The sequence below is a fragment of the Giraffa tippelskirchi genome, chromosome 10, assembly GCF_054371585.1.
Source record: "Giraffa tippelskirchi isolate mGirTip1 chromosome 10, T2T-mGirTip1v1.2.pri, whole genome shotgun sequence".
In the NCBI taxonomy this organism is placed as follows: domain Eukaryota; kingdom Metazoa; phylum Chordata; class Mammalia; order Artiodactyla; family Giraffidae; genus Giraffa; species Giraffa tippelskirchi.
Window position 1 is genome coordinate 67,213,583 of NC_137284.1, and position 21,648 is coordinate 67,235,230.

The 21,648-nt window shown below is 38.6% G+C and overlaps 1 protein-coding gene across 3 annotated transcripts in view; it reads right to left on the minus strand.

The window, feature by feature from the left end:
• Positions 1-21,019, minus strand: part of THSD7A (thrombospondin type 1 domain containing 7A) — a 461,702-nt gene extending 440,683 nt beyond the window's left edge. For all 3 annotated transcript variants that reach the window (XM_081535379.1, XM_081535377.1, XM_081535378.1), the window contains exon 1: positions 20,363-21,019. In XM_081535379.1, coding sequence (XP_081391505.1) covers positions 20,363-20,534 — 172 coding nt within the window. In that variant the 5' untranslated portion in view covers positions 20,535-21,019. The remainder of the gene's footprint in view (positions 1-20,362) is intronic.
• Between the last annotated feature and the right edge of the window lie 629 nt (positions 21,020-21,648).

Below are 21,648 nucleotides of genomic sequence, written 5' to 3' on the forward strand. Positions count from 1 at the left end.
AGCCCGCCAGGCTCCTCTGTCCATGGGATTTTCTGGGCAAGAATAATGGAGCAGGTTGCCACTTCCTTCTACCTAATGCTACATGTTATCCTACATAATGTTAATTTAAATATTTAAAGCTTACTCTTAACATACCCAAGAATATTTTCCCTATCTCTTCTTCAATTAAAATATTAGGGCATATAATTTAAAGTGTTTTATATAAAATTTTTATTTCTGCTTATGTCATAATATAAAAGACAGTAAGATATTTATCCTGACTGCTAATGTTATACTAAGAGTGCAGTTTGGGGAAAATCACTTGACCTTAGGAACATGGGTTTATTCTTTCATTAAAACAGAAGAACAGTATGTCCTGCCGGACACTAATGAAGAAATCATGAGAATTTAGCAAAAGGACATGTTGAGTATGAGTGCTTAGAGAACTGCAGAGTACCATGAGAATACAAGCAGGGATTGTTATTACATCCACTAAGTTGCAAAAACCACCAAATGGGAAACTTCTAAAATTCGTTAACATTTAAATTTTTCATTAGCATCACTTAGGTTTTTCTGTGCATTTTAAATACATATGATTAAGTCATCCAGTCATTCTTTAACTCATCGCAGCTTTCCCATCCCAACTACTTTTTCTTTACTGAAGATTCACTATATGACCAGATTAAAACCCCAAAGGAAGCTTCTTCCAAGGCATCCTATCAAGTATACTCAAGATTTTTCTCCTCAATGTGATTTTATTTTCATGAAAGAGGTTCCCTAAAGCACTTTCTTGTATTTCTCAACCACTTACATTCTAATTACATAATACATTTTTATTGGAATTTTAATATATTTTCTCAAATGATAATTATATCATAATTTAAGCTCCTGGAAAACATAATATATAGTTAAAGATAATATAGGTCAGGAAATTAGCTCAAGATTGCAGAGAAAAAGGACTTGTGCTCATCCCTTCCTACAAGAACACTGGAATCACAATTATCTGCTGAACAACCACTGACAAAGAGATGCTGGAACCTACCAAAAAAGATATTCTACATCCAAGGACAAAGGGGAAGCCACAGCAAGATGGTAAGAGAAGTGCAACCATGAGACAATCAAGTCCATGCCCACTGACTGGGTGACACACAGAACGGGAAACAACTGCACCACAGAAGTTCTCCCACTGGCAAGAAAGTGCTGAGCCTCACCTCAGCCTTCCCAGCCTGGAGGTTCGGCAACAAGAGGAGGAGTCTGCAAAGAGTCTGATTTTGAGGGTCAGAGGGATCTGGCTGCAGGACTTTCACAGGCCTGGGGAAAAAGAAACTCCACTTTTTGAGGACACACACGGGATCTTGTGTGCAACAGGGCACAGGAGAAAAGAGTAGTCATCCCATCGGTGACTGGGCCAGATCTGCCTGCTGGCACTGGAGCATCTCTTGCAAAGGTACAGGGTAGCTGTGGCACAACATGGGGACAGAAAACTGCCAAGAGCAGGTCTAGGAAGTACTCATTGGACCGAGGCCTCCTGGAAGCCACCATTAGCCCTACCAAAGAGCGCACAGGCTCCAGCGCTGTGTCATCTCAAACAACCAACAGTGAGGGAACACAGCCCCACCAATCAGAAGACAACTGGATTAAAGTTTTACAGCACAGATGAAAAGACATATACTATGCTCTTGGATTGGAAGAATCAATATTGTCAAAAAGACTATACTACCCAAGGAAATCTATAGATACAGATTCAATGCAATCCCTAGCAAAGTACCAAGGGTATTTTTCATATGACTAGAAAAAAAAATTCTTAAAATTTGTATGGAAACACAGAAGACCCCAAACAGTCAAAGCAAGCATGAAAAAGAAAAATGGAGCTAGTAGAATTAAGCTCCCTGATGTCAGACTATATACTACAGAGCTATAGTCTTCAAAATAGTACAGTACTGGCACAAAAATAGAAACATATGTCAGTGGAACAGGATAGACAGTCTAGAAATAAACCCACATACCTAGAGTCAATTAATCTATGACAAAGGAGGCAAGACTATATAAGGGAGGAATGACAGTCTCTTCAATAAACGATGCTGGGAAAACTGAACAGCTACATGTAAAAAAGTGAAATCAGAATATGTTTTAACACCATACACAAAAATAAATTCAAAATGGATTTAACACCTAAATGTGAGAACAAACACTACAAAACTCTCAGAGGGGAACATAGGCAAAATACTCTCTGACATAAATTGCAGCAATATCTTTTTGATCCGTCTACGAGAATAATGAAAATAAAAACTAAGATAAACAAAAGGGACCTAATTAAACTCAAAAGCTTTTTCAGAGCAAGGAAAACCATAAACAAAATAAAAAGACAACACACACAACGGAAGATAATATTTGAAAATGATGTGACTGACAAGGGATTAGTCTCCAAAATTTATAAACAGCTTATGTGGCTTAATATCATCAAAACAAACACCCAATCGGAAAATGGGCAGAAGACCCAAATAGCTATTTCTCCAAAGAAGACATATAAATAGCCAAGAAGCACATGAAAAGATGTTCAACATCATTAATTATTAGAGAAATGCAAATCAAAACTACAATAAGATATCACCTCATACCAGTCAAAACGGCTATCATTGAAAAACCCACAGACAACAAATGCTGGAGAGGATGTGGAGACAAGGAAACCCTCCTACACCGTGGTGGGAATGTAAATTGGTACAGCCACTATGGAGAACAGTCTGGAGGTTCCTTAAAGAACTAAAAGAAGAGCTATCATATGTTCAAGAAATCCCACTCTTGGGCATATATCCAAAGAAAAATATGGTCCAAAAGAATACATGCACTCCAAAGTTCACTGCAGCACTGTTTACCATAGGTAAGGCATGGAAGCAACCTAAATGTCCATCGACAGAGGACTGGATAAAGAAGATGTGGTACATACATACAATGGAATATTAGTCATTAAAAAAAAGATGAAATAATGCCATTTGCAGCAACATGGATGGACCTGGAGGCTGTCATACTGAGTGAAGAAATTCAGAGAGAGATAAATATCATGTGATATCGCTTATGTATGGAATCTAAAAAGAAATGATACACATGAACTTATTTACAAAATAAAAACAGACTCATAGACCTAGAGAATGAATTTATGGTTACCAGTGAGGAAAGGTTTGGGGAAGGGACAGTTTGGGAGTATGGGATTAACATGTGCACACTGCTATATTTAAAATGGATAATTAACAAGCACCTACTGTATAGAATAGGGACTCTACTTAATATTATGTAGTAACTTAAATGGGAAAAGAATTTGAAAAGGAATAGATACATGTGTATGTACACTTGAATTGTTCATCACAACACTGTTCAACTATACTTCAATATAAAACAAACAGTTAAAAATAATTTTAAAAATAATATGGCTCAGTCTAGCAGTTCCTCAAATGATTAAATATATTTATCATAAAACCCAACAATTTCAATCCTGAGTATATATTTAAGAGAAACAGAAATACATGCCACACCAAAACCTGTACATGAATGTTCACAGCAGCATTATAGACCATAAGTGGACACAACTCAAATATCCATCAACTGATGAATGGATTTTAAAAATGTGGTATATCCATACAAATGGAATATTATTTGGCATAAAAAAACGGAGTACTACTACATACTACAACATGGATGAACCCTGAAAATATGTTAAGTGAGAGAATCCAGTCACAAAAGATCACATCAAGTATGACTCTATGTATATAAAATGTCTAGAATAGGTAAACATAAACAGATGGAAAGTATATTAGTACTTGCCTGGGGCTGGGTCTGACAGAATAGAATGGGAGTTTGGGAGCAAGGGCTGAGGGGTACAGGATTTATTTTGGGAGTAATGAAAATGTTCTATAGCTGTTTGTGGTAAAGGATACACAACTCTGTAAATATACCAAAAGCTATTTGATTGCACACATCAAATGGGTAAACTGTATGGCATCTGAATTATGTCCAATAAAGCTATTAAAAATGGCTCTGTGAAAGCAATTCTAGTACTCAGCATATGGCCAATAAAAGTGATTCGTCTCATCTATAATGACAAGAGTACAAGAATCACTCTTTCCTCTAATATTCACATTTTTCATTAAATCATCAAATTGATTCAGCTTGTAGATGATTCTATCAAGAGACAAAATTACTTTGAGAAGAATGATCTTGAGAGCTCTGAGAACTTTCATCATGATTTGGGACATCATGATGCTCACGGTGTGGAGCGCTTGATCAACCACGTTTGAAAGACCACGTTATCTGCTCTATAATATTTATTCTCTTCCAGTGGAATTTTCACAGCTCAAGCAGTCCAAAGCCAGTACTTATATAAAACAAGCCAACGGAACCGAAGAAGTTATATTAAATCTTGCAGTATGAGACAGGGAGAAAAATGTATCTTAGCAGCACTCAAAGCTTTCCTCGTGAATTATGTGATTTCATAAATCCAAATCCAGTCTGATGAAGCACCAATTAAAGGTGTACAGTCACCACTGCAAGCTGTCAGAAGAAGCTGTTTTACAGTGAGATTGAACTCTATGATCTCCACTGCATTTTTGTGATTACACACACCAGCTCAAGGCAGCAAATGCCTTGCTCCTGCTAGTCTCTTTCATTCCATGAGGCATGTTCATTAATAAGAATGAATGAAGCACAGCATGTTAAGTGGAGGGAAATGTTGATGTTCACTGGAAACAGGACTGTTCAGATACTTTGATTTTATAGTTTCATATATTCTCATCCCAGTCATTCTCAAACTCAAAAAAAATTTTTTTAAATATCTTTTCCATCCTAGGGTTAAACCTCACATGTTTAAAGACTTGATATGATGGACAAAGACTGTGAACTAGTGCCCCATAATCCAACTCTGGCTCACTAGACACTGTATTTGGCATACAGTATTGTCTGTTACGGGCTTCCCTGGTGGTTCAGTGGTAAAGAATCTGCCTGCCAATGCAGGAGACACGGGTTCAATCCCAGGGTCGGGAAGAGTCCCTGGAGAAGGAAATGGCAACCCATTCCAGCATTCTTGCCTGGGAAATCTCATGGACAGGAGTCTACAGGCTATAGTCCATGGGGTCGAAAAAGAGTTGGACATGACTTAGCAACTAAACAAAACAAATTGTCCCTTAGGAGAATTTTTTCAACTGAACCCCATCTCTAAATGATGGAACTCAACAGACCCACAGCAGAGTGAGAAGCTGTGTAGCTTCTTTAATTAACCAAGTCTCCATAGAGAAGAGTGAGCTTAACCAGCCTTTACACCATGGCAGGTCCACTTTAGTCATTTATATTCTCTGTCACTGACTTCTCAGACAAATAATACATAGACTTCAGGTTTACTCATTTCAACATTGGTCTAATCAAAACTGTAGAGGAAAAGATAAAATACTAAATCACCCTAATATATAAACCTGAAAGAATACTCCACGCTTGAACTGTATTTAATCAACATTACTTAGTAACGACAGCAATGCTCATAGCAAATTTGCAATAAGAACTACACCAGTTTAATCATACAATCAACAATCTCCTAAAATCCATAAATTCACAGATGACTTATATTTGCAAATATATTTTTATTCTTAGTAATACTTTATCCATCCAAATAGAGTTGGGCTTCTAGATTCCATAAGTCAAACAATTACAAACAGCAACTAAGCTCCATATGACAGCCTGCTCGCTATGGTCCACACACTCCCTTCTTTCTGCTCACGCCTCAGAACTTCCTGCTGCCCTTAGACATATGCGTCATTTACTTTCTTCACAACTGTTCATCTTTGCCTGGACTTCCCTCTATAGTTTTTGTCCACTTTGTAAACTGTTTATTTTTCAATTTGTATATTATGCAAATCTTCCCTTCCCTGTCTCCTTCTCTAAGATAATCTATCCTTCTCATTCTATATTTTTATATGCTTCTATTTTTGCAATAAGTTCACTAAAAATTAATTACTTATTTATCCATGATGGGGGGCTTACCTGGTGGCTCAGATGGTAAAGAAATAGCCTGTGATGTGGGAACCTGGGTTTGATCCCTGGGTGGGAAAGATCTCCTGGAGGAGGGCATAGCAACCCACTCCAGTATTCTTGCCTTGAGAGTCCCTGTGGACAGAGGAGTCTGGTGGACTACAGTCCATGGGGTCGCAAAGAGTTTGACATGACTGAGCAACTCAGCACAAGCACATCCATGATAGGGGACTTCAGAAGGAATGGGTTTATGTGCTGTGTATGTTTGAGCTACAGCAACTAGCACAGAGCTTGGCACAAGACAGGCTCTAGGCACTTGCCAGTTTTACTTAATTGAACCTGAACAACACAAATTGATGAAGAAAAAAGTCACCTTTTTTTAAGAACTGTAACTGGAGTCCCTGGAGTTGTGTAATGTAGTGGCTCTGAGTAAACTATATTCCCCATAGAAAAAATACATTGGATATACACATTATACATATATACATGTAGAATAAAACAATAATTAATCTACATCATTCTACCTGAAGTTGTGACATGTACTGCTTTAATGATAGCCCAATCAGTGTAAACTATCTATAAGAAATACTTCATATAAACAATGTTACTGGACCTTCTGGCCAGCAGTGCTATTAGAAGAAAAGTACTTCTTGGAAATCTACACAGGGACTGCAGTTGGAAGTCTGCTCAGGCACCAGAGAGGCAAACACAGGAAGATGGTGAGACATAAAAAGGATCTTAAAATAAAAACTATAAGTTAGTGGGAGGTAATGCAAGGACTCATGTAATGAGATCTTATACATGAGTTGGCTCCCAATGAATATTAAATTGGCATAAAATTTTCTAAAATAAAGTTTTAACATAAATTTTGTAATTGATATTTTAGTGAAAAGTACTCCTAATTGCATACATTTTTAAAACTCACCTCTATAAATACTAGATATAAAACACATGTGAGGAGGTATAATAATTTCCATGATACTAGATAACACGTGAAGTTCTGTGCAATCATTTAACCATAAATGATTGTGCTATTAGCATTTGTATGTTATGTTGCATGCATTTACGTAGCTAGGTATGTGTATGCATGTATATGTATGCTTGTAATGGTACATTAAATTTTTACTGTAATTCTATCATAATTTTATAAATGCTATAAAACTTTAGGGAATATACAGCTAAACAGGTTGTAACTGGCATAAAACTGTAGCATAACCATCTCTCCTCCAAATTGAGAAACCGTTTAATTTCCTTCAGAAGATTTTGAACCACATGTACTGAGGTGTGTAAGTAGGATATTTATATATACACAAGATGTGCACATATATATACAGAGCATATACATGACATGTACATTTACATATAGAGGGAGGTATGAAAGGAGTGAGGGAGAGAAAGAGACAACATACTATAGGAGAGGAAAGAGAACCTTGAGAAACGAAGCCTCAGCGTTGACTGTGCATTTCCTATACCCTTTCAGTCACAGCATCACAGACCAGGAAAGTCTTGCCAAGAATATTCTTAGGTGTTTTCACACAAAGGAATTTTGGAACACATTGCCCCAGTTAAGGAGTCACACCTCCAGCATTCTTTGCATGGCAAAGATATGCACCATCACAGTAAAAATAAAACACTAAGGTAGAATGTCTCTGTTTTAAAACTACTTTGAAAACTCTGCAAAGAGCAAAACAGAAGCTTTTGCAACTACACGGGTGGCTCTGACAGCAGGTAGAAAGGAGAGCAACATCAGTTGCAGAGAGTCTTGAAATGCAGATGCAAGAAGAAAAAAAAAATCAAAATGAAGGAAAGAATACAGAGAGATCCAGGAAACAAACTCCATCCCAGAGAGGAGGTATGCATAGCTCACAGCAGGATCATGCCAAGTAAGAGAGAACGTTTATGAGTGCTGATGTGTGCCAGGCATCACCTAAGTGCACTACAGGTTTCTCTCAAGTTACCCTTAAAATAACCTGGAGGGGTAGATACTAACTTCATACATATGGTATGCCTGAGGAACAAGAGACAGAGAGATCAGAGATCACATTCTTAATAAACAACAAAATTAGGTCAAGATTCATGTCTATCCAGCTCAAAAGTCTCCTCAGGAAGATCTCTTTCTATTTATTACATACACATGCAAACACACACATATATATTTATTTAACTGTTGAGCAATCAGTGTTTATTTCATTTCCAGATATGCATTCAATTCTCTGCAACCACTCTCACTCGTTGTCAAAGAGAAGTACTGAATACAGAGTTTCCCTCTGACATTTACAGTCACACTCTCTGATTTTGGTAGAGAAAACTAAAAATAATTTTTACATAGTGGAACCCAAACAGGCACCATTTGTGCTCTGATGCCATTCTTTAGCGGGCATGTTATAGAACACACTTGCAAACCGATCCATCTACAATACTCAAAATGTCCAGCTATTTCTCAGTTCAGTTCAGTTCAGTCCTTCAGTCATGTCTGACTCTTCGCGACCCCATGGGCCACAGCACGCCAGGCCTCCCTGTCCATCACCAACTCCTGGAATTTACTCAAACTCATCTCCATTGAGTCGGTGATGCCATCCAACCATCTCATCCTCTGTCATCCCCTTCTCTTCCTGCCTTCAATCTTTCCCAGCATTAGGGTCTTTTCAAATGAGTCAGCTCTTCACATCAGGTGGCCAAACTACTGGAGTTTCAGCTTCAACATCAGTCCTTCCAATGAACACCCAGGACTGATCTCCTTTAGGATGGACTGGTTGGATCTCCTTGCAGTCCAAGGGACTCTCAAGAGTGTTCTCCAACACCACAGTTCAAAAGCATCAATTCTTCGGCGCTCAGCTTTCTTTATAGTTCAACTCTCACATCCATACACGACTACTGGAAAAACCATAGTCTTGACAAGACGAACCTTTGTTGACAAAGTAATGTCTCTGCTTTTTGATATGCTGTCTAGGTTGGCCATAACTTTCCTTCCAAGGAGTCAGCGTCTTTTAATTTCATGGCTGCAGTCACCAGCTAATGCTACTGCTGTAGTAATCTAAGGGGTAACTTTTTATCTAGACTGTGCCACAATTAGATAGCCCCGCATTGGCCATATCCCATAGGTTAAATTATTCCAACCACATAATCCACGCCTGTGCCTGACACATGTGCTTGGAAAAGCTAATTTTCTATCAGGCTCTCTCACCAAAGCAATTTGGTGGCTATATTTCTACCCTTGTGCACACAAAATACCTACTTCTGAGTCATCATCCTACTACTCCCATTCTGGTGGTGCTCAGCAGTTTGTGTTCATAGGAAGGTCTATGGGAGTAATCTAACTGGCAGACTAACCATGACAACTTGGTTCTCAGGTCAACTTCTCCATGGTTTCAGGACAATGGACCTCCACTGTTCCCCAGAAGTTCAGAAGGATATTGTACCTCAACTTTCTGCTGGCTCCTGGCTTCCTCCACACAAGAATAAGTGGATAGGTAGCTATGTAAGTGATTTATTAACCAGACCGGAGGGAGCTAGAGATATAAGACATTCACAACACACTTAAAAATCTCACAAGCTTGCAGGCTGCTATATCAGGCCATTTGCTTCTCTTTCAAGGTATTTATTGTTTGTCGTTCTCAAATTCTCTCCCAAAGTTTCCCACTCAAGGCAGAACTTGACCAAGTGTACACCCATCTCCATTAATTCTTTATTTAATTCCCATATATGTTTTCTCTTTATATGAACAATTGTGTTTCACTACAGGACACATCATCAGGGTAACAAGAAGAATGGAGTATGTGTAGCACAGGCTGGATTGAGGCTTTGACCTCCATTAAATAAGAGTTCTACCGACTTGTGCTATTTTCACTCATGTGATGAAAAGACTGCAGATCCCTTACCAGAGAAGACATGCAGATGACAAGATGAAAAGATGATGCTCAACATCATATCTCTCATTAGGGAATAGCAAATGAAAATAACAAGAAAATACAACTGCATGCCTATTTAAATAACAAGAAAATACAACTGCATGCCTGTTTAAATAGCTAAAACTCAAAACATTGACAACATGGCTAGGATGCAGAGCAAGAGGGATTTTCATTCACTGCTGTCAAGAATGCAAAATGGTACAATTTGTAAGACAGTTTGGCAGTTCCTTAGAAAACTAAACATACTCTTACCATATGATCCAGCAATCACACTCCCTGGTATTTACCCAAAAGAGCTAAAAAATCAGGTCCACACAAAATCTGCATATGGATGTTTAAAGCAGCTTTATTCATAATTTCCAAAACTTGGAAGCAATCAAGATGTCATTCAATAGGTAAACGGATAAACCATGCTATATCCACACAAGGGAATGTTGAAAAATGTATTGTATGTTAACACATATATATGGAATCTAGAAAAATGGTACTGATGAATCAATTTGTAGGGCAGGAATAAAAATGCAGGCATAAATAAAAGACTTGGGACACAAAGGGGTAAGGAGAGGATGCGATGAATTGAGAGAATAGCATTGAAACATGTACATTGCCATATGTAAAACAGATTGCTAATGAAAATTGTTGTAAAACACAGGGAGCTCAATCTGGTGCTTGCTGACAACCTAGAGGAAGGGATGGTTGGTGGGGGGAGGTTCAAGAGTGAGGAGACATATGTATACTTATGGATGATTCATGCTGTTGTATGGCAGGAGCCAACACAACGTCATAAAACAATTACCATTCAATTAAATATAAATTTAAAAAATAAATGAGTTATCAAACCATGAAAAGAACGGAGGAACTTAGATCACATTATTGAGTGAGAATAAATCTGAAAGGGCCACATACTGTAAGATCCCGACTGCATGACAGTCTTGAAAAAGCCTATGTATGGATACAGCAAAAAGACCAGTGGTTGTCAGCAATTTGGGAGGAGAGATGGACAGATGTAGAGATGAACATGTGAAGCACAGCAGATTTTTTTAGGGCAGTGAAACTACTTTGTATGACACTGTAATAGTCCACACCTATATTAGAGAATACATGTCATTATGTATTTGTTCAAAACCACCCAAAGTACATTACAGTGAACCCACATATAAAATGAATTATAATACGAACTATGGACTTTAATTAATAATAATGCATCAATATTGGCTCATCAATTGTAACAAATGTATCACACTAATGTAAGATGTTAATAATAGGAAGAATTGGAGAGAGGATGAGGGGGGTATATGAGAGCTTTGAACTTCCGCTTAATTTTCTATAAACCTAAACTGCTCAAAAATAAAGCCTATTAAAAATAGGTTTTAAAAGAATGCAAATGATTTGCCTGTTTTTTCTCTCCTTGTTTTGTTGTTCTCTCTTGCATCTTACTTTCTTTCCAAGTTTTAGCAGTCATTCATAGCTTTTCCTGAATTAATTGATGTTACACCTGCTATGTGGACCATCTCTCTCTCTGATGGCTCCTGGAACAAGAGCCCATCTGAACATGACTTGATTACACGTGCCATTTGAAAATGGTTGTCTTTATATTGTCTTTATTTATGATTTTCTCCATCTGCCCTTATTTCATTTCTTTTCTCATAGTACAATAATATTGAGCCAATAAAAATGATATCCCAAAGATTATGATTTCACATGTTAAATTATGCAAAATATCAGTTAGCTCAATAGTTCTTCTAGAAAATGAGAAGACATCCTTTTGGTTAGGTGCAAAGACATATCAGAAGCAATAGACATTACTTTTGGTATCACTGTTTTAAGTACCCATGTTCCCTCCACTCTCCTTACTGGATTATTTTTAATTGCTATAAGTGAAATGAAGTGAAAGTCGCTCAGTTGTGTCCAACTCTTTGCGACTCCATGGACTGTAGCTTGCCAGGCTCCTCTGTCCATGGAATTCTCCAGGCAAGAATACTGGAATGGGTAGCTGTTCCCTTTTTCAGGGGATCTTCCCAACCCAGGGATAGAATCTGGATCTCCTGCATTGCGGGCAGATTCTTTATTATCTGCACCACCAGGGAAGCCCAAGAATACTGGAGTGGGTAGCCTATCCCTTCTTCAGGGGATCTTCCTGACCCAGGAATTGAACAGGGGTCTCTTGCATTGCAGGTGGATTCCTTACCAGCTGAGCTACCAGGAAAGCCCAATTGTTATATCTCTTCCTTTAAATAAAGTACTTTTCTTATTGCTTAGGTATTTGGGGATTAAATGCAATTCCTTTATTTTTCATCATTTTAACACATTCTAAAGTGTCAAGTGTAAAGTTCCGATGAAGAAAATCAGAAAAAAATCTCTACCTTATGACTCACTGGCACCTCAAACTCACACCCCATGATACACTTGAGATAGGAAACATGTATTTTCCTGGATGCCACTTCCACAGTGCTTCTGTTATTAAGGACCTCGCTAATGTGCCTTTATATTAGGAAGCCTGGAGGCTTCCAGAAAGACCCACTGACCAGTGTCATCATTCAAACTTAAATCAGAGATTCAGAGGCTTCATTTCCTCCTAAAAGGATTCAAAGTACATCACACTTCCCCAATAACCTAATCAGAAAGTCAGCACCTCACCCTACCCCGTCTCTTCCCACCTTTTGTTATATAACAACAAAAGGCAGAAAAAGACTTCAGTATGTGCTGCTCCACAGAACTCTTAATCTCAGTCCAGACTGGGTCTTTTATTATTTCATAAACCAGATGCAAGTTCAGTCGCTCACTTAGGTCCAACTCTTTGTGACCCTATGGACTGTAGCCCTCCAGGCTCCTCTAGTTCATGGGATTATCCAGGCAAGAAGAGTGGAGTAGGTTCCCATTTCCTTCTCCAGGGTAGCTACCTATAATTTGCATTAGGAGTGATAGGTGTTACTATAGTCCATTGAGCTATTAAACCTTCACAAATCCTGAGCATTTGATTTTTGGACCAAATAATCAATAAGTTCATAATAAAATTGGAGCATTAACTATGCTATGTATGCTAAGAAAGACAAGCAGGAAAATAGCACACAAACTGTAGATTTTTATTTATTTAAATAATCACCTAGGATGTTAAACAAATCATAAACCACAAGCAATTCTACTGTGAATATACTTAATTCGGAAAGCACTGGTGACAATGATAACTGCAAGAATGTGAAATTTCAGATTCCGAACAAATCCTAAGACATTATACAAAATAAAGTATAAAAATTATATTTATATAATTCACCCTGAATTTGCAGCTCAGAATATTTTGATGGTCTTTGGCCCATGCTGTCTACATGTAAGAGCCAAAGTAATTAAATAACAAAAAAAAAGACAAGCCTACAATAAAACATTTTTTTCTAGATTTGGTTTGTTTGTCCTGGTGTTTCTTGCATGCATGCATGCTAAGTCGCTTCATTAGTGTCCAACTCTGTGAGACCCCATGGACAGCAGCCCACCAAGCTCCTCTGTCCCTGGGATTCTCCAGGCGAGAACACTGGAGTGGTTTGCCATTTCCTTCTCCACCTGGTGTTTCTTAGTTGGAGAAAACAGATAAATGTGTTGGATCAGTAAAATTCCTTCAAGTTATGTCATTTTTAGGAGAGAAAAAGGTAAAGAATGGGAAGAGAACTAACATTTTTTTAAATATAGTTACTATATTTTAGGTACTGTGCTAAACATTATTTACTACATTTTAAAACTCTACAAATGGCCTCTAATTTCAGAACCCCTGTCACCAGTCTAAGGTAATAAAAAAAGTCAAAGTTTAAGTAATTTCACCAATAAAGTAGAGGCAAGATTTAAAATGGTTTGTCTGACTTCAAAGTCCATGGTCTTTCCATTGCACAATGCTGCTTCTCTTATAATTTGTTGGAATATCTAGCACTATAATTGTATCCATTTGCAATTTCTAGTGCATTTACAAAAAACAGATCCTTTACAGAAAGCTAAGGCACTTTATTAGACTTACTACAGGTCATAAAATTAAGTAACCACTCTGTTATATAATAGAATAATAGCAATAATATACCTTAACATTTATTGAAGTCCCAATATCTATGACGTATTCTACAAATATATACACATGCTATTATACTTAATCCTCAGAAAACCCCTACAGAATACAAGATGTTTATCCATACTGGAGATGAAAGAAAATATTCAGGGTGATGAAATAATTCCATGGTTATCATGAAAACAACATTTTCATCTATGTTGTTCCAAATTAATTGGCGTTGATGACCACACTCTGTCCATCCCTTCCTCTGCTCCATCTCTATTCTTTATTTAATAAGCAAACTGTGTCACATTCCAAATTAAGACAAATTATAATCACAACTGAAATGGAAAACTTTTTTTTTTTAAGATAATGTCACCCTTATGTTCCTACTACCCGGAATAACATTCCTCTTGCCTATGTTATTTAATAAATGGTAAGACTAGATAATGCTAAAAATTCTCCAAGCCAGGCTTCACAATATGCGAACCGTGAACTTCCAGATGTTCAAGCTGGTTTTAGAAAAGGCAGAGGAACCAGAGAGCAAATGGCCAACATCTGCTGGATCATCAAAAAAGCAAGAGGGTTCCAGAAAAACATCTATCTCTGCTTTATTGACTATGTCAAACCTTTGACTGTATGGATCACAATAAACTGTGGAAAATTCTGGAAGAGATGGGAATACCAGACCACGTGACCTGTCTCTTGAGAAATCTGTATGCAGGTCAGGAAGCAACAGTTAGAACTGGACACAGAACAAGAGACTGGTTCCAAATTGAGAAAGGAGTAGGTCAAGGCTGTATATTGTCACCTGCTTATTTAACTTATAGGCAGAATACATCATGAGAAATGCTGGGCTGGATGAAGCACAAGCTGGAAACAAGATTGCTGGGAGAAATATCAATAACCTCAGGTATGCTGATGACACCATCCTTATGGCAGAAAGTGAAGAAGAACTAAAGAGCCTCCTGATGAAAGTGAAAGAGGAGAGTGAAAAAGTTGGCTTAAAGCTCATCATTCAGAAACCTAAGATCATGGCATCCGGTTCCATCACTTCATGGCAAATAGATGGCGAAACAGTGGCTGACTTTATTTTGGGGGGCTCCAAAATCACTGCAGATGGTGACTGCAGCCATGAAATTAAAAGACGCATACTCCTTGAAAGGAAAGTTATGAGCAACCTAGACAGCATATTAAAAGCAGAGACATTACTTTGCCAACAAAAGTCCGTCTAGTCAAGGCTATGGTTTTTCCAGTAGTCACGTATGGACGTGAGAGTTGGACTAGAAAGAAAGCTGAGCGCAGAAGAATTGATGCTTTTGAAATGTGGTGTTGGAGAAGACTCCTGAGAGTCCCTTGGGCTGCAAGGAGATCCAACCAGTCCATCCTAAAGGAAATCAGTCCTGGGTGTTCATTGGAAAGACTGATGTTGAAGCTGAAACTCCAATACTTTGGCCACCTGATGCAAAGAGCTGACTCATTTGAAAAGATCCTGATGCTGGGAAAGATTGAGGGCAGGAGGAGAAGGAGATGACAGAGGATGAGATGGTTGCTGGCATCACTGGCTCGATGGACATGAGTTTGGGTAGACTCCCGGTGTTGATGATGGACAGGGAAGCCTGGAGTGCTGTGGTCCATGTGGTCGCAAAGAGTCCGACTCAACTCAGTGACTGAAGTGAACTGAACTGAACTGAAGACTAGGATGGCTATTTTTTCGTATATATTGCAGAATGTTTTATATTAGTACAGAAAGAAAAAAGGATAATACCTGTTTTTATTTTAAACTGATGAAACAATTATTTTAGGTGCAATTAACCATGTAAAGCATGTAGTAACCGTCATTAATAGCAGTCTTGCATTGGATGAACCCAGGTTAAAAGTGCTTAATGTGAGAATTTCCTTGAGAAAAAACTCAGAACTAGTTATATATACATCCTCATCATCTGATTCTGAAAAATGGCTAGTGTGTATCTGTGTGGCTAGGGTGTAGCTGAAGCTGCAATACTTTGGCCATGTGATGCGAAGAACTGACTCACTGTAAAAGACCCTGATGCCGGGAAAGGTCGAAGGCAGGAGGAGAAGGGGATGACAGAGGATGAGATGGTTGGATGGCATCACCGACTCAGTGGACATGAGTTTGAGCAAGCTCTGGGAGTTGGTAATGGACAGCGAAGCCTGGCGTGCTGCAATCCATAGGGTCACAAAGAGTTGGACATGACTGAACAACTGAACTAAAGTGTGTATCTATTTCTTGGATTTTAATGTAATTTCATTATTACAAAAATAAATTCAATTATTTCATTAAAATTTTTTGAAAATATGTATCTGCGGCCTAAATTGATTAAAGTTGGATGTATTTACCATTTTTTGTCTGACTCATGTTAAGTCAATCATACTTTGTTCAATTCACTTCATTTGGAATTGCCATGTGAATATAACTAGTCAGAATTATTACTGAAACAATTCCATATTCAAGATTAAAAAGTAAAATACTGTCTAACACTTATCAGTAATTATTCACCTTCCAATAATGTAAGTTCTCTAACTCTACATGTATGAAATATGTTTTTCAAGTATTCAAAGTTACCTTTTAAGTGTACATAAAACTGTTGAAACATTTACTTTCATAATTTAATATCTTATATTTTGGGGTTTTTCTCTGTTGAAAAGCAACAATGTTGTGGAGAGACTTAAATACCACTTGGTTACTCACTGTATCAATACTATAACTTTCCCACTATCTGGTTTATTATTCAACCAAGATTCTATCTCTACCATTCTACTTAAAATGTCTTTTCCCAAAATAATTATCTTATTAGTTCCTCCTTTCACTTGATCTTTTCTGAAATATTTCATAATCCCTTTTCAGACTCTCGGAAATGTCTTAAACTTTGTGCCCCCACACCCTTCCGAAGATATCTTCTTCATTTAGCACCCGCTAGCATTTTCCTTCAGAGAAGGCAACAGCACCCCACTCCAGTACTTTTGCCTGGAAACTCCCATGGATGGAAGAGCCTGGTAGGCTGTAGTCCATGGGGCTGCGAAGAGTTGGACACAACTGAAGCAACCTAGCAGCAGCAGCAGCAGCAGCATTTTCTTTGGACCTGTTCTGACCACACATTGTTAGGTTCTTTCAATAGTCTCTCTCATTGATGTTGTTGTAGTTAAGTCATGTCCTCCTTTTTTGCGACCCCATAGACTACAGCCCACCAGGCTCCTCTATCCATGGGATTTCCCAGGCAAGAATACTGGAGTGGGTTGCCATTTCCTTTTCCAGAGGATCTTCCCAACCCAGGGGCTAAACTGGAGTCTCTTGTACTGGCAGGATGATTCTTTACTGCCGAGGCCACCAAAGAAACCCCCTCCCACCCATTAGCCTATAAAATTACCCAATCCATAAAAACTAACCAAGTCATATTTCAGGGCCTCTTGCCTTCTGAGATGGCCCACACTCTGGTCTGTGGAATGTGTTTTTCTCTAAATAAATCCACTTTTTACCTATCAACTGTCTCTCACTAAGTTCTTTCGCAATGAGGCAAGAACCTAAAATTTACCAGGAACAGCTACTCTGCTCTAAGTTAGAATGGCTTCCACCAGCTTATAGGTTAGATTCTAACATCTTTATCACAGGTTGAAAGTTTTGTTACAATCTGGCCTAACTCATCTCATTAGCACTAAATCTATTCATTCCCACCAAATATTCCAGACTTGAGTTGCAATACTTATAAGACCAATGAATATTGTATTGTCATGCCTTATTTTTTTATTGTTTCCTTCTATCAGCTATACAACTTCTTTGCACTCATAGTGTTCTGTTCATGAGTATGGTATGCCATGTTGCAACTATTGTATATTATTCAACTAAACTTTGTTGGGGGCAGGGAAAACAGTATCTTAATTCTCTACCACAATGACTTCATGTAAGTCACACAGTGAGTCCTCAACAACTGTTTGTTGTGAACTGACTTAAAAAAACATTCATTCAAAATGACTTACATATTAAACTTTCATATAATATATACTATTATCCTAAATGTTATGCATTATGTACATATATATCCTATATCTATATATATGTTAATATAGTATATATGTGTATAGATGCATACAGCTATGTTTATGGTGTACGTATGTGAATATGTGCACATACTTAAGGGTTGAAAAAGCCTTTAAATATCATCTTTCCTAATCAGTAAATATCACAAAATAGGAAACCAAGAACTAAAGTCATTGAATGACCTTGCCAACATTCTAAAACTTGATAGCGATAAACACCGTGTTGAGCTCCTCTCTCAGCTCTTCATCCAGTGTACTTTTCACTAAATCATTTTAATTCAAAGATCTCACCAATAATGTGATTCTAAATAATCTGTTCTACCAAGACCAAGCTTATCGCACCAGAATCTTCAGACTGTCTCACCTCATTTTCTCTCCCAATTCCCTGCCTGTCTCCTTACTGCCATCAAATGAGGAATACTTATGATTCTATCATCTCTGTATTTTCACTTACAGTGTATCCCTCTTCTTTAAATATTCCCTATTTCCTCTGATAACTACTCTCAGTTCCTTCATAGATATGGTAAAGTTTACTTTCCCTCCGGAAAAAAAATAAAAAGATCCTTATCTTGCTCTCCTGTTTAATTTGCCATTTTTTTTTCACCAAACCAAGGCTCACCATAAAAGAGAATTACATTATCCTCATCTTAATAGCTTATATTTGCCCATGCACATAACTCTAAAGTTTAAAATTACATTCTCATCACTCATTCATTTGATCTTCATGATACAAGGAATAGTCAGGAGAAGGTCATATTTACAGGCAGATGAATAAACTGGAGATCAAAAGTTAAGTGACACTCCAATGTTCCTGAAGGGAGCAAGAGCTGGAACAGACACCAAAATCAAGGTCTCCATATCCTTGCTCTTCTGAGCTTTCCACTAGTTTAAAATGTTTATTGGCTTATGTTTCCATCATGACATTGATACTGACACATATTGGCACCTCAGATTCTGTACAGTGAATGCTGCCTAGACTATCTTTGATCTGAATTACTACTCGGCTCTTAGTACTTTAAACGTATAAATTTGAACCCTGGCTTTAGCTAAATCAGAGATCTTCAACTCTTTACTTTAAATTGAAAAAAAATTTATTTGATTTCATCTTTATCAACTAATCAGTTTATCTTTAAACTTCAAGTGGTAACAAGAATGACTCACACTAATATCCAAAAGGCTTTTCTAAACATGTGTACATGTGTGTTATTTCATGCAACATTCTGAGGCAAATTATGTACTTTGGCTTTAGATAAGTTTCTGTTCAATCTCTTCCCTAAGTTGCTACACAGATGCAACAATTTTTTATAAAAAATCAGGATATCAATGTTATTGTAACGCAGACTAATCTGTCTCTGCCTTAGAGCTCTAAAAACAGCTGAAGTCAGGTCAGAGACACTCTGCAACTCATCTGTGATCCCATGACCAGTAATATACCTTCCCTACTCATATCTACTGCATCCTTCTCTTAATGTTTAGGCACTGCCAAGAAACTCTTAATTCATCCCTAGCCAGAAGCACTAAGCATAACACTTCCCACTTTCTTCCTATAAACAAGAAGTTTCAGGTCAGCTGAAGAATTCTCAGTGTCCTTTAGAGGAGAGAGGAGCCCCGGGAGAGGAGTAGTAATTCCTCATCTGGTATTGTTTTCCTGCCTGTCACTGCCCCACCAGGACCTCTAGTCAGCACTTTGTTGGGAGATTCCAAGGTGCAATTAGTTGCTTGCTTTTGTTGGCTGGTTGAAAACAAAGCAAAAAAATTTTTTCAAGACAGGAAAAGTTTAAACCTAAACATCCTAACAATTATACACTTTAAGAACTCCACATTTCACTCATTAAAAATTGAGCTTTACAAGGTCTCAGCCAGCTCATTGGCTCCCCATTTGCCTTTAACTGTTAGACATGCCCTCACTTGGCTTGTTTCCACGTGTCCCACATAAGCTACACTTAACAAATTTAAGTCTGTATCCGTTTACATCATGGCACGGAGTGAACTGTTTGCCTTAACAAAGAATAAAAAACGGGGCTAAATGTTTGCTTGCTCTTTGCCAGAAATATATTTAAGAAAGTCCTAACAGAATGAGAACACAGAGGTTAAAAATACTGCACTTAATTATGAAAGTGCAGCGTTGGTTGCCCTCATTAACTATGAAGCTGTGAGAGAAATATCATTCCAGTGACTCACTAATGCCTTTTAGTTATTAGGTTCTTCTTTCCTAATAGCCTCGGACACGACCTAATTTGCCTCCTAGGAATCATACTTTTTACCTTAGGATCCCAGCACACCCAGGTCATCAAGAAGCACAAGGGTCCCTCCTGGAGCCCAGCAGTTTCGTGATGTGGACCCAGATGTGAAGATGGGAAGCACTGGGGGACTCCATTCCACTTACCAGTCTTCCACAGATAGAGGATGGGAGACTCCGCCTCGCCAGGCGCTGCAGCCCCGTAGGCGCCCGGGCACAGCAGCAGCAGCAGGAGCGGCAACAGGAGCGGCAGGACGGCCGGGCGCCGGCCCGCAGCGCCCGGGCTCCGGGACGCCGAGCGCCCCGCTGGCGGCCCCATGCCGCCCGCAGCCGCTCCAGGGTCCAGATCCCTGAAGGGGACGCGGCGGGCAGGGAATTCTCCTTCGCCCTCGGAATGTCTTCCCAAGTACAGAACGCAAAGCTCTTTCCCGCTATTGTTCGTTTCCGTGTCAGATGAAAAGGAGGGAAAGCGCGTTTAACACCGGGGAACAATAGCGTCTGCGGTGGCCGTGGCTGCCGCCGCCGCCGCCGCCGCTGGCGGGGATGCTGCCGCCGCTGCCATTCCGCTCAGAGTGGCAGGTCCTGGCGGCGAGGGAGGCAGCCGTCCGCAGGGGGCCCCAGCTGACTGAGCAGGTCCTGCAGTCCGGGAGGCAGCGCGCCCCCGCCTCAGCCCGCTGGAGAGAGAGGAGGGGGCGTGAGCCGATCCCAGCACCGAAGTCGCTGGAGGCAAGGGGCGGCTTAGAGCGCCAGGGCGAGAAAGGAGGCGAGTGCACCGGAGAGGGGACACCCAGATCCAACACACCCAAAGAACTCCAGTGCACATGGCGTGATGAAATGTGTTTGGAGGGATACACCAATAAAAAGAATCATCACCCGACAGGCTTCGGCATGACAAATAACAGGCATTGAAATTCATCGTCACCCAAGGAGTCAAATGCTAGATCCAGTGGCATGTTCTCAGTATATATTTATTTACACAAAGCATCAGTGTTTCTGAATTACTTTATGTGGGGAGCAGTATTTATCATCAGACGTGAAAAACATAAGAAAACAGCAGAAATATTTACTTGTTGTTGAAGGCACTTAAACTTTTTAAAATCTTTCTTTTTTAACTTAATTCTATCCTCAGTAAAAATATGAGCAGTACTGATCTGTTAGAAATCAAAGTACATTGTCTTTTAACAGCCTTTAAAACTGAATTAGTATTAATAAGTATTCACAGTGATACCTAATTATATGGATAACATTTTACAAAAACTAATTGTAAAATTACATTTCACATACAAAATTATATTTTATAAAATATTTTATATTTATACAAAAATAAATATAAAAGTGCTATCCCTTTATCCTCTGTCAAAATTATGCTACTTTTAAGGATTCACACAGTTCTGAGTAAAATTAAAGAACAAATTGAGTTTTCCTTATTTGCG